The sequence below is a fragment of the Delphinus delphis genome, chromosome 13 (assembly GCF_949987515.2).
Source record: "Delphinus delphis chromosome 13, mDelDel1.2, whole genome shotgun sequence".
NCBI classification, from domain to species: domain Eukaryota; kingdom Metazoa; phylum Chordata; class Mammalia; order Artiodactyla; family Delphinidae; genus Delphinus; species Delphinus delphis.
This window is the reverse complement of record NC_082695.1, coordinates 19,035,405-19,047,870: the sequence shown is the minus strand read 5'-3', so window position 1 is coordinate 19,047,870 and position 12,466 is coordinate 19,035,405. Positions and strand designations below refer to the sequence as shown.

The 12,466-nt window shown below is 52.3% G+C and overlaps 1 protein-coding gene across 1 annotated transcript; it reads right to left on the bottom strand.

The window, feature by feature from the left end:
* Positions 1-8,081: 8,081 nt before the first annotated feature.
* CRYBB3 (crystallin beta B3) lies at positions 8,082-12,043 on the bottom strand. The gene is made up of 4 exons (XM_060029416.1): positions 11,748-12,043; positions 10,048-10,180; positions 9,574-9,716; positions 8,082-8,378 (listed from the first exon to the last, which is right to left on the bottom strand). Exons 1-4 carry the CDS (start codon positions 12,041-12,043, stop codon positions 8,213-8,215), a joined length of 738 nt encoding a protein of 245 aa, XP_059885399.1. The 3' UTR covers positions 8,082-8,212.
* Positions 12,044-12,466: the final 423 nt, after the last annotated feature.

The following is a 12,466-nucleotide window of genomic DNA, read 5'->3' as shown; positions in this document are numbered from 1 at the left end:
GACAGGAAATCTGTAAGCCCCTTTCTAATGCTGTTCCCCACGAAGCGGCAGACACAAACCACCTGGACTTACCTGCCAGTCCCAGGCCACTTTATAACTGTTCCCCGGGGGTAGACCCTGCGGCAAGGCCAAAAGCGAGATGCTGTCCCGACAGGTGCTTGGCAACGGTCCTTTGGTCCCTCGGTGTCAACAGCTGAGCTAGTGTGGACTAGTTGCCTCTAGGTTAACACGGCGTAGGCGCTGGGATGATGGTCCGGGGACGCTCAGGGATATTTCTCAGGGCTCGAGTCAGCCTCCTGGTCCACGTGTTGAGAGCGAGCTCCCCTCTCAATCGTTCAAGTGGTCCCGTCATAGCCCCGCAGTGGTGGGGTAGCAAGGCAGGTGGAAAAGCGAGTGTCCGGCATTCTTATCAGCCCATCCCTGGGCTGCATGGTCCTTGGTGGCTATCCATGCCCACGGGGGTCCTGTAGGTCACGCACAGCTGTTCTAGACCCTGAAGAGTGGTTGTGACGCTCGATGACTTGGGTCAGCTCCCACCTGTGGTAACGCGTTGTAGACGGCCTGTAGCTGTGGTCCCATCCCCCTATATCGTTGCTCTGCCCCCTCCCATAGCTGGGCCCAGAAACCCAAGGGTTCTCTTATTATTCTGCCATTGCCACAGCCCCTAACCAAACCCCTCTGGGTAACTGGCCGCGTCCAATTCACAAGGCTGTCCCTGAGTTAATATCCCTAAAGCCTGTGTCTGTAATTGCGTAGGGGTGCTGTTTCGGGGTAGGCTTGTCTTACCCGTCCAGATAACACCCAAGTATCTGATGGATAACCCAGGTCCTTGTGTTTCCTCCGTATTCACCAGCCATCCTCGTGCAGTCAGATGAACCCCGAGGGTGGAGCTGCTACTTCTAAACTGGAAAGAGACTCTGAGTTGAACAGGGCATCCTCAATGTAAGGAAGAGGAAGGCGGCTCTGGTGGTGGCCAGCCGCCACAGGGCCCCGCGTGCTAGTGGACGGCCGCCTCGGGATCACCCCCCGCAACTTTCCGTTCCCGCAGCTCGGCGCTCACGGGAGTTTCCTCGGCCTCCTGGTTGGCCGGCCAACTGTTGGGCTGCACCCGCGGGCCTGTGAGCCTTGTAATTGCCCAGCCTTGAGCCTGGTACATCAACGGTCACTGGACACGGGACCTTACACATCCGAAGCAAAGGGTCCTGGGACGACACCCCGCCAGGCGCAGCAGACAGCGAGCAGAACATGGCGGCACTCTTTACCCCGGGTTGGGAGGGGGAGGGAGGCTGCCATTTATACGGGGAACCGCCATCACGTGGGCTCATCAGTTACCCGGGAAACCAGCAGCTTGGGCACGCCCCTCACGGCCCTCAGGTTAATGAGCATACGAGGCCAGGTGTTTCCCTTTAATAAACTAGCAGGTGGAGCCGCTCTGGGCTAAGGATTAGGACAATCACTTGCTGGGGGCTGGGGGGTGGGGGCAGGTACGGTCACGTGAGCAGGTGCAGATGAAGCAGGGGCTGGTCCAGCAGGGGACCCCGTACAGAGAGCAAGAGAACAGCCACCTTGAGTGGCCTGATCGTACACCATCATATCCCCAAAGCCCAGTGCCTGACACATAGCAGGGACTGCCGTAACCAAGGGCCCCAAACTAGTGGCTCGAAACAACAGAATTTGGGGATGAAATGGTACAGCCTCTATGGGAAATAGTATGGCGGTTCCTGAAAAAATTAAGCATAGAATTCCCACATGATCCAGCAATTCTACTTCTGGGAATACACCAGGGACTCCAGCAGGTATTTGTACACCTATGTTCACAGTAGCATTACTCACGATGGCCAAAAAGTGGACACAGCCCAGATGTTCACTGACAGATGAATGGATCAACGAAATGTGTTCTATCCTTACGATGGAATATCATTCAGCCTTAAAGGGAGGGAAATTCTGACACAGGCTACAACCTGAATGAAACCTGAAGACATTTTGCTAAGTGACAGAAGCCAGACACAAGAGGACAAATACTGTATGATTCCACTTCTAGGAGATTCTTAGTACAGTTAAGTTTAGAGACAGAGAGTAGAATAGTGGTTGCTGGGGTCTGGAGGGAGGGGGGACGCGGGAATTATGGTCTAATGAGTACAGAGTTTCAGTTCGGCCAGATGAAAAACACTTCTGGAAATGGATGGCGGTGATGATTGCACAAGACTGTAAATGTATTTAACGCCACTGAACTGTATACTTAAAAGTGGTTAAAACGGTAAATTTTATGTTATGATTATTTTACCACAATAAATATAATGTCACAAAAAGACTTCCAGCAATGTATTGTCTCATAGTTCTGGAAGCTAAAAGTCTGAAATCACCTTCTTCTTTTTCTAAGATTTTTTTTTTTTATTGAAATATAGGTGATTTACTATGTGGTGTTAATTTCTGCTTTACAGCAAAGTGATTCAGTTATACATGTATACATTCTTTTTTTAAATATTCTTTTCCATTATGGTTTACCACAGGATACTGAATATAGTTCTCTGTGCTGTACAGTGGGACCTTGTTGTTTATCCATTCTGTATACAATAGTTCGCAGCTGCTAATCCCAAACTGCTAAACCTTCCCTCCCCCATCCCCCCCCCCCCCACAACCACAAGTCTGTTCTCTACGTCCGTGAGTCTTTCTATTTCACAGATAGGTTCATTTGTTTCATATTTTAGATTCCACATATGAGTGATATATGGTATTTGTCTTTCTCTTGCTGACTTCACTTAGTATGATAATCTCTAATTGCATCCATGTTGCTGCAAGTGGCATTGTTTTGGGGTTTTTTATGGCTGAGTAGTATTCCACTGTATATATGTACCCCATCATCTTTATCCATTCATCTGTCAATGGACATTTAGGTTGTTTCCATGTCTTGGCTATTGTGAATAGTGCTGCTATGGACACAGGGATGCATGTATCTTTTTGGATTAGAGTTTTGTTTGGATATATGCCCAAGAGTGGGATTGCTGAATCATATGGTAACTCTATTTTTAGTTGAAATCACCTTCTTGATGTTACGAAGAGTACAGGCCTTGGTGTCCCCAAACACAGTTTGATCCTTAGATACAAAGGAGCCGGAGCTACAAGGAGCCTCGGAGGCCACCAAGTCGAGAACTTGACCCCTTTCAGCACCGACACTCCCTTCTCATGACAATTATTGTGTGACAGCCCTTTCCTGAAATAAAATTGAAACTATAACTCACCTATGTACATACTTTCAGAATAAATTCATAATAAAATGTCCTAACTATAATATATAAGAATAAATAAAATAAAATGTGTAATAATATGTATCTCAATAGATAAAGGTTTGGACACAGTTATACCAGAATGATGTAAACAAGGAGTTAGGTATTTGTGCTACTTACAGTGGACAAGTTTGGGTAAGAAGTTAATATTGGGGCTTCCCTGGTGGCGCAGTGGTTGAGAGTCCGCCTGCCGATGCAGGGGGTGCGGGTTCGTGCCCCGGTACGGGAAGATCCCACATGCCACAAAGCGGCTGGGCCCGTGGGCCATGGCCGCCGAGCCTGCGCGTCCGGAGCCTGTGCTCCGCAGCGGGAGGGGCCACAACAGTGAGAGGCCCACGTACCGCAAAAAAAAAAAAAAGTTAATATTGAACTGAATGTGTGCTTGACATTTTCATATGCCCATGAAGAATCTTCTTAAATATAATAAAGCCAGACATGCGGATTGGCCCAGAGGTGATTTATTGGTGATGCAAACACTGCAGGCAACATCGCCGCAGGTGCCATGATTCTTTCCAAAATAGGGAGGAATGCTTGGTCAAGTTCCCACCCGAGGGTAGGGAGCTGGGGTATTTATACACTAATTTCTGTTAGCTATCGGATGAGGGCTGCTCCTAGTAGGCATTAATTCTCCAGAATGCCACCTGCCCGCCGGCACACAAGCATGCAGGTGCCGGCAGCTGGAAGTGGCCCCCACACACCACCATTTCAGGTTCTAAGGTATATGGGAAAATACATAGCATCTGCTACCATCCAGGAGCAGATAAAAGACATCCAGGGTGAAGGCTGGGGAGAGGGGGCCGCTGGCAGCAGGAAGTGGCAGGAGGACCCCAGGAGAAGCAGGTGGGGGGGGATGCATTTGCTGAGGCTCCCTAATGGTGGACCCCTAGGAGGATGCCCACAGAGTCCGCCGCCCAGCTCCCAGGGGTCCTGGGGCTGCAGTCCTGTCTCCATGAGCCCTGCTCACCCCCCGGGTCCCATTCTCCCTGTGAAGCCTTGTCACAGCTTGGACTCCCCAAGCCTGGCCACGGAGCCTGGGTTCCTTATTTTCTTGCTTGCGCTGGCAGCCTCAGGATGACCCCCCCCATTACTAACTGGCAAGTCTCTCTGCTTCATACAACCACGGAGCCCATATCTAGGGTCATCATTTCTTTCTTTTTTTTTTTTTTTTTTTGCGGTATGCGTGCCTCTCACTGCTGTGGCCTCTCCCGCTGCGGAGCACAGGCTCCAGACGCGCAGGCTCAGCGGCCATGGCTCACGGGCCCAGCCGCTCCGCGGCATGTGGGATCTTCCCGGACCAGGGCACGAACCCGTGTCCCCTGCATCGGCAGGCGGACTCTCAACCACTGCGCCACCAGGGAAGCCCTAGGATCATCATTTCTAATGATGATGAGGATGAGGATGAATATTTCTAGAGCCCACACTTTATCTGTTGTTCTCATCCCTTTCTGCCATTAATCTTACGCTAATACTCAAAACAACCTAGATAGTGTTATTAACTTCATGTTACAGACGAGGTGACGGAGGCACAGAGAGGTTAAGTGACTTGCCCAAAGGCACACAGTAAGTGGTGGAGCCTGGAAAGAAACCTGGGTGATGTGGATCAAAAGCCCATCTCAGAGGGAGACGCAAGAGGGAAGAGATATGGGGATATATGTATATGTATAGCTGATTCACTTTGTTATAAAGCAGAAACTAACACACCATTGTAAAGCAATTATACTCCAATAAAGATGTTAAAAAAAAAAAAGCCCATCTCAGGTGTACTGCCTCTAACCATTAGTCTACAAAGCCTCTCAATTAAGTAAACTGACTTCCTGGCCCTGAACCTTGACCTTTTGTCACTGAGGGATGCCTTTGCTTCACTGTCCCTCTCAGGCTCTGCCCCTGTGTTAGGTGGAAATTTAAGTCTAAGTTGGAGTTAAGAGCAGCCTTTTGGGGTTATGCAGGCCTGGGGTCAAATCCCAGGTCTGCTGCTCCCTGGCTGTGTGACCTTCAGAGTTGGCTGCCCCTCTCTGTGCTTCCGAGGCCTTTAGTGGGGTTGAACGGGATAATGCATGGGAATACTTGCAGAGAGCAAGCTCTCCTTGACACAGATGGTTATTATGGGTTTCAGGCTTTGGACAGGGTCTGTCCTGAATATGGGGTCCAGCTGAACTCCACCTCTAGAGTTAACCCAGCTGCAGTGCCTGCGACCAAGTCTGGCCCGAGAGAGGGAGGGGAGGGGGCACTGTCCCCAGTACTGCGTTGGCGTCCTTGCCTCCACTGACCCATAACCCTGGAGCCTGCCAGGGGCCTTCCTGGTGTAAACTGAGACCAGGCATGGACACCTCTTGCCCAAAACCTAGAACACAGCAGGTGCTCAATAAACAGCCGCCACCTTCACGGACAGCAGCTGCAGCAGCAGAGAAGGTTCAGCTACAGCATCAACAGCTGGTGGGCAGGGCGACCTGAGCTCTGGAGATGGACACGAACTTGAGTTCTGGTCCCACCACTTAAATGTGGTGGCACTTGGGACAATTTACTTCAACACCCTGGGCCTCAGTATCCCTCTCTGCACATGGAGGTCATGATCACCCATCACAGATGAGAGCTGATTCTATAAAGCAGTAGTGGACTCGGTGACAGTAGGGGCTGGAGAGCAGTGACTACTATTATTCTTGTTAAAATTGTTGCTGTGGCAACCGTTGTTTCCTTTTCTGTGATGTTTCTCTGCCCCGGATGGATACATCAGAGCGTGTAGGGCTCAGAAACAGATGTTCTAGCATCAAAATACAGGGTTCAAACCTCGGCTCTACCACTTCCTGTCTGTGTGGCCCTGGGAAGGTGATATGGCCTCTCTGAGCCTCGGTTTCCTCATCTGTTGAATAGGATGAATAACTGTGCCTTCCAAGGTCTTCGTTAGGATTCAACGAGATGATGATGAATAAAAAGCCCTAGCACTGGGTCTGGTGTTCAGTGAGCACTGATGGATAAAGCACAACAAGGCCTCTCTCTGTGACAGGGAGGAAGGAGTGGGTGCTGGTGGGAGGAAGGGGTGACGAGGGGTGGGTGCTGCCGTGCCTACATCCAGGGAGTCAACCCCTGCCTTCCACCTGCCTCCTTGCTGGGTGCCCTCACCCACCCCAGCTCTGCCCTACACACCAATGTAGGAATAATTCGAGGTGATTTCTCAGCTGTGCATATTTTTTTAAGCACACAGGCTGAAGTAACTGAAAATCGCCCCATTTTATTCAATGTCTTCCTGGGGCGCTCCCAGGCCTCCCCCATACCAGCGGCCTTTAGCCGTGGGGAGGCTGCGGGAGGCTGGAACGGGCTGCAGGGGCAACAGGGGAGCAAGGTCGGAATTGGCTCCTGGAGATGGGAGGGGTGAGCCCCGGAGGCCAGCTGTGGCCTGACTGTCAGACGGGACAGTCCCTCCTATTCCCATGGCGGGGAGGGGGGCGGGGAGCGGGCGGCAGAGGAGACTCATGTGCACAGCCACGGTGTCCCCCCTTGGGCTGGAGGAAGCCACTGAGGCTCAGGGCTGGTGGGTGGGATGGGGGCTTAGCCCTTGAGCCGAAGCTGCAGATCTCTGGGCAGGGCGACAGTCACCAATGCGTGGAAGAGAGTGGGTCAGGGGCACCATAGCATCACGGCTCGCCCGGATCTCTGCAGGAGCTCCCCAACCGGTCTCCCTGCTTCCCCCTTGGTCCCACCGTCTCTGCTCTGCGCCACAGCCAGAGCGCTCCTATTAAACCCAAAGACAGACCATGTCTCGCCTCGTTCAAACTCTCCGTGGCTCCCGCCCCCGGGAGAAGAGTCAGACTTTCCCAGAGTCTGTGGAGTCCTAAATGCCGACCGCACGCCCTCTCTGACCCCCTCCCCATCTCTTACTTAACCCTCCTTGCTGTGTCTCCATCACTCAGCCGCACTCCAGCCTGACCTTCAAGCCTGTTCTTCCTCCGCCTGGAATGTTCTCATGGGTCATTCAGGTCTGAGGTCAAATGTCACCTCCTCAGAGTTCTCTGACCGCGACCCCATCACTCTGCATCCTTGTATCTCGCTTCCTTGTCCTTAGCCCTTCCCACCTCCTGACATTATATTCAAACTTTACCTGTTCATTTACGTTCTGTCTCTCCTAGAAGGTGAGCTCTGTGTGGGCGGGACTCTGCTTTGTTCACTGCTGTGACCTCAGGCCTTGAACAGGGCCTGGCACTTGTGGAATAAGTTAGTGAAAATAGAGACTGAAGGAGAGATGGAGGGGGAATGATGGACAGGTGGATGGGAGAAAGGAAGGAAGGATGGATTAATGGGCGAAAGGACTGATGCAAGGATGGATGGATGGGAGGGCTGGATGGGTAGATGGATGGACGGATGAGTGGATGGATGGATGGATGGAGGGAGGGAGGGAGAGATGGAGGGATGGACAGAGGGAGGGAGGGATGTAAGATGGATGGATGGATGGGTTGATGGGAGGATAGAAGGAAGAATTGAAAGAATGGGTAGAAAGATGGGTGGGTAGAAGGAGGGATGGATAAATCAATGGACAGAAGAAAACATAGAAATATGGAAGGAAGACGAGAAGGATGGATGGATGGATGGACGGACTGACAGATGGAGACACAGGCAGACAGACACAAAATCGGGGCAGGATGCGCATGTGGTTCTGCCTCAAATGGAAGCGCAGCTCACAGCCCTCCCTTGGGGCTCTCAGAACCCTCAAGCCCCAGCCTCCTTCATCCTGCCCCTCCCCTGGGCTCTACCTGGGGCCCAGCCCCCTCAGAAAGTGACACGGAGGAACATGGCAGGTGGGGGACCGGCCCCAGGCTTTATTGAGCAGATTCCGGGGAAGGGTGGCCAGACAGGCCCTCACCCCGGCCCTGGAGCCGCCTCTTCTTGCCCTTGCTGCCCCCTTGGGTGGGCCTGGGCCACTGGGGCCTGGGCGCCCTTCAGCTGCTGAGGAAGCAGCCCCGCTTGTGCCACTTCTGGTCGCGGATACGGCGCACAGACTGCAGCTGGGGCTGGTTGGCGTCCCACTCGTTCCAGTGGCGGTACTCACCCCGCTCAAACACGTACTGGCGGCCGCGGTAGCCGGGGAACTCATAGCCAACCCACCTGCAGGGAGACCAAGGTCGGGGTGAGGGTGGTAAGTGTCCAATCTCTTGCCTCCGGCCAGACCAAGTCTTTTAAAACCAGCGTTTGATCGTGCCCTCCACCTGCTTAAATCCCTCCCTGGCTCCCCAGTGCCCTCGGGATGAACTCAAACTCCTAATCCTGCCCACAAGATTCTTCACGTAGCATCTCTAGCCTCATCTCTCATTCCTTCTTTATACCCCACACTCCAGCCTGTCTTATTCTATTCTCCCTGAACCTGCATGTCTCTGAGCCTTTACACATGCTGTTCCTTCTGCCTGGAATGCTTGTCCTTGCCTCAACCTTATTTCATCTCCTCTTTCATTAGTATCCTTTACATATCAATTCAGATATCTCCTCCTCCAGAAAGCCCTTCCTGACACCCCCAGGCTGAAGTGCCTCATCAGGACCCTCAGAGCCCCTGTACATCCCCCATCACAATTCTGATCACAACGAACTGCGAATACTATTTCCTTGTCTGTCTCCCTATAAGACTGTGAAATTCTTGAGGGAGGAATTGTATAGTTCTTGTTGCCCCCATACCCTGACCATAGGTGATAACTTAGTAAAAAGTTGTTGAATACATTATTATCAGGTAGAGGTGGCACCTTTCAAGGCCCAACCCCAGATCACAAGCCTGCAAGTGAGACACAGTCACCTGGACAAAGGGATGGTGATCCTAAGATTGTATTAACAGAGATATCAAGCCTAGAAGGAGGGAGGTGATGAGCCTGCTCTCCTATGTACTACTCAAGCCACGCCTACCTACAGGCTGGGTTCCCTGGTAAGAAGGACAAAGATTGCGAAAAGGAAAAAAATATCTGAGTTCAAGGGCCTAGGGATGTTCAGAAAAGGAGTGAAGATTTTGATGGAGACAGGTAAGGGGGACAGACTTCACTTGGTTAAAAAAAAAGATAAAACTGTCTATAAGTCAAGGCTTCCTGGATATCCAACGGTACAGGAATGCAAGCAATTGGACATTCGCCTCATGGGGGATCTTGAATGGGGCTTTGAGCACGGTTGGTGTAGACACACTGACTTGAGTGAAGGGCCTCCAGGCCTGAAGGAGCAGGAAACGTCAGCTGTGTAGGAAATTGTGAACAAAGATTCTGTGTGGAGCCAGAGGCATGCCAACTGGAGGACAGGGCAGGGGCAAGAGTGGGATCAGGTCCCTTACGTCCCGTTGATGGCCCGGACGCTCGCCACACGGTCCTGGAAGCCGTGAGCCCAGAGGCTGGGCACGTCATCGTCCACTATCTCCATCTTGCGGCCGCCGAAAGCTGGGTTCTCAAAGAGATGCAGCTTGTGATCCGGACCATCCTGGGGGCAAAGACCACGGGGTGAACCGGCTGCTCCCATGCCCAGAACAGGGGGCAGGGAGGCTCCAGGAAAGAATTAAGTCAAATAACGTCCACCCCCAGAGCTGGTCTCCTTAGGCATTTTAGAGCCAGAGAGCCGTGAAACCAAGAGGGGCCTTTCAGGTCTGGTTAAAAACTCCGTCATTTAGCAGATAGGGACAGCGAGGCACAGAGAGGGTGGCAGGAGGACAGAATTATTCACGTAGAATGCCAGCCAAGCCCTCGGCTGAGCTTGTGGAAGGAGCTTGCCTCACGAGCTCCAGGCACGTCCTGCTTCTAGGCGTTATACTCACAATTTGCAGAGGCCGGAGGGACAGGAGGCTGTCACCGCGGTGGCTGTTGGACCACGCGTCCCAGCGAGGATAATCCCCCTTCTCCAGGACATACTGCTCCCCGCGGAAGGCCCTGCGCTCAAATGCCAGCCACCTGCAGGAGGAAAGAGGCCTGGGTCGCCTCTGCTGCCCTGCGGGAGGACCCAAGACTAGTGAGGGGGGTGCCCAAGAGCTGCTGACTTTTGACCCTGCACCTTCCCTCCAGCGCTACTACTGAGCCCCAGTCCTGGTATTGAGGGAGCTGCTGGAACATACTGGGAGTTGAGACTCTGAGTCAGAAAACCATCCTGGGGAAGAGTCTTGAGAATCTATTTTATGTGCAGCCTCTGTGTAGGCTGCTCAGAAACATTTTATTTTATTCTTTATTTTATTTTTATTTATTTAATTTAATTTTTTGGCTGCATTGGGTCTTCATTGCTGCACGCGGGCTTTTCTCTAGTTGCAGCGAGTGGGGGCTACTCTTCACTGCGGTATGTGGGCTTCTCATTGCGGTGGCTTCTCTTGTTGCAGAGCACGGGTTCTAGGAGCGCGGGCTCCATAGTTGTGGCTCGCGGGCTCTAGAGAGCAGGCTTGGTCGTTGTGGTGCACGGGCTTAGTTGCTCCGCGGCATGTGGGATCTTCCCAGACCAGGGCTCGAGCCCGTGTCCCCTGCATTGGCAGGCGGATTCTTAACCACTGCGCCAACAGGGAAGTCTCTCAGAAACATTTTAAATGCAATGCCTGGCACACGGTAAGTATTCCATAGACATCTCCTCCTTTTCCTCCTTCTCCTGCCCCTCCCCCTCCTCCTCTTATTTTTCTTCTTCTTACTATTATATTGTTAGGACTATTATGACTATTATATTGTAATTTTTTTTTTTTTTTCGGTACGTGGGCCTCTCACTGCTGTGGCCTCTACCGTTGCGGAGCACAGGCTCCGGACGCACAGGCTCAGCGGCCATGGCTCACGGGCCCAGCCGCTCCGCGGCATGTGGGATCCTCCCGGACCGGGGCACGAACCCACGTCCCCTGCATCGGCAGGCGGACTCTCAACCACTGCGCCACCAGGGAAGCCCTATGTTGTAATTATTTATGTGCATCCTTCCACTCACTTTCACAAAAACTCTCTCTGAAGTATGTACCCTTATTATCCTATTTGACAGATGAGAAAATAGAGGCCAAGAGGGTGAAGCACCTTGCCCAGGATCACCCAAGTGGGTAGTACCAGAGCCTGGACTTTCCACCTGAAGAATTCAGGGTCCAGCTGGGACTCCTGCTTGCCATGTGGACATGCACAGGACACGTGACCACTTTCGCCTCAGTTTCTTCATCTGTCAAGAGGGATTCAATGATATAAAAAGCACATTAGAATTTAGATATTATCATCATTATTAAAACTATTAAAACTATTAAATCCCACTAGTAGGCACTGAGCTAGGTGCTGGGTGTCTTTCTCTGTTCTCTCTCCGCAGTGCCCTGCTACTGACCTCAGAGATGGAGAGTTAGAAGGACTCCAAGAAAATCACAGTTCCATGCTCTTATCTTACAGGTGGGAAAACTGAGGCCAGAGATGGGAAGGGAGTTGCCTAAGGCCCCACAGCAGATCTAGAGCTTGATCCTGGACCTCCCGACTTCCAGAGGGCTCAGGGCTGTGAGGAGGGGCTGGGGGTGCAGGTACTCACGGCCCCGACTCCACTTGGATGGAGCCCACCTTCTCCAGCAGGCTTTCTGTCAGGTTGGGGCACTCGGCCGAGAGCTCGCACCGCTTGCCCTGGAAGTTCTCCATTTCGTACACGATCACCTGGAAGGGCAGCCTCCTGAGCATCCCACCGGGGCAGGGTTCCCAGCCCCAGCCTGTGTCCTGCCAGGCCCTCTTTAGGGCCTTGGAGGGAGGTACTGCCATCCGCTCCCTCAGCTCTGCCTGGTACAGGCCTGAAGCCAGCACCGCCACAGGTCTGCCCTGCCCCCTGGTGGCCATGGAGGGGAACACCTCCAGGAACCCCCATTAATCCAGGGATTGCAATTCTGGTATCTGGCCGGAGGCAGTGCAAAATCAAGTAAAGCAAAATGACCAAAATAACCAGAGGGTTACTGTAGGGCAATGAAGCCGCTGTGGATAGGAGGGACTGTGGGCCCCCTTCTAAGCTTTTCAAGAGAAGCCAGAAGTCTGTAATTTCCTTAATGTGAAATTTCTCCATTTAAAAAGCCTCGTGCAGGACAAATAAAACTCCAGTTTGCAACAGTTGAACTTCACCTGTCCCTATACCCCAGAGGAAGCGGTTGCAAAGGCAGAGGAAGGTTGTGCCTCTTTCACCCGCCTAGAAGCACAAACTATCTTCGTAGCAGGTCCCTGGGGAGCATTGGCTCTGGTCATTTTATACAAGGGTCAAGGGAGGCTCAG

Coding starts and splice junctions, on each gene's coding strand:
- CRYBB3 (XM_060029416.1), bottom strand. CDS start 12,043: ATGGCCACCAGGGGGCAGGGCAGACCTGTGGCGGTGCTGGCTTCAGGC. Junction 10,181..11,747: donor ATCCAAGTGGAGTCGGGGCC/GTGAGTACCTGC, acceptor TTCCTCCTGCAG/GTGGCTGGCATTTGAGCGCA. Junction 9,717..10,047: donor CCCTCCGGCCTCTGCAAATT/GTGAGTATAACG, acceptor CTTTGCCCCCAG/GATGGTCCGGATCACAAGCT.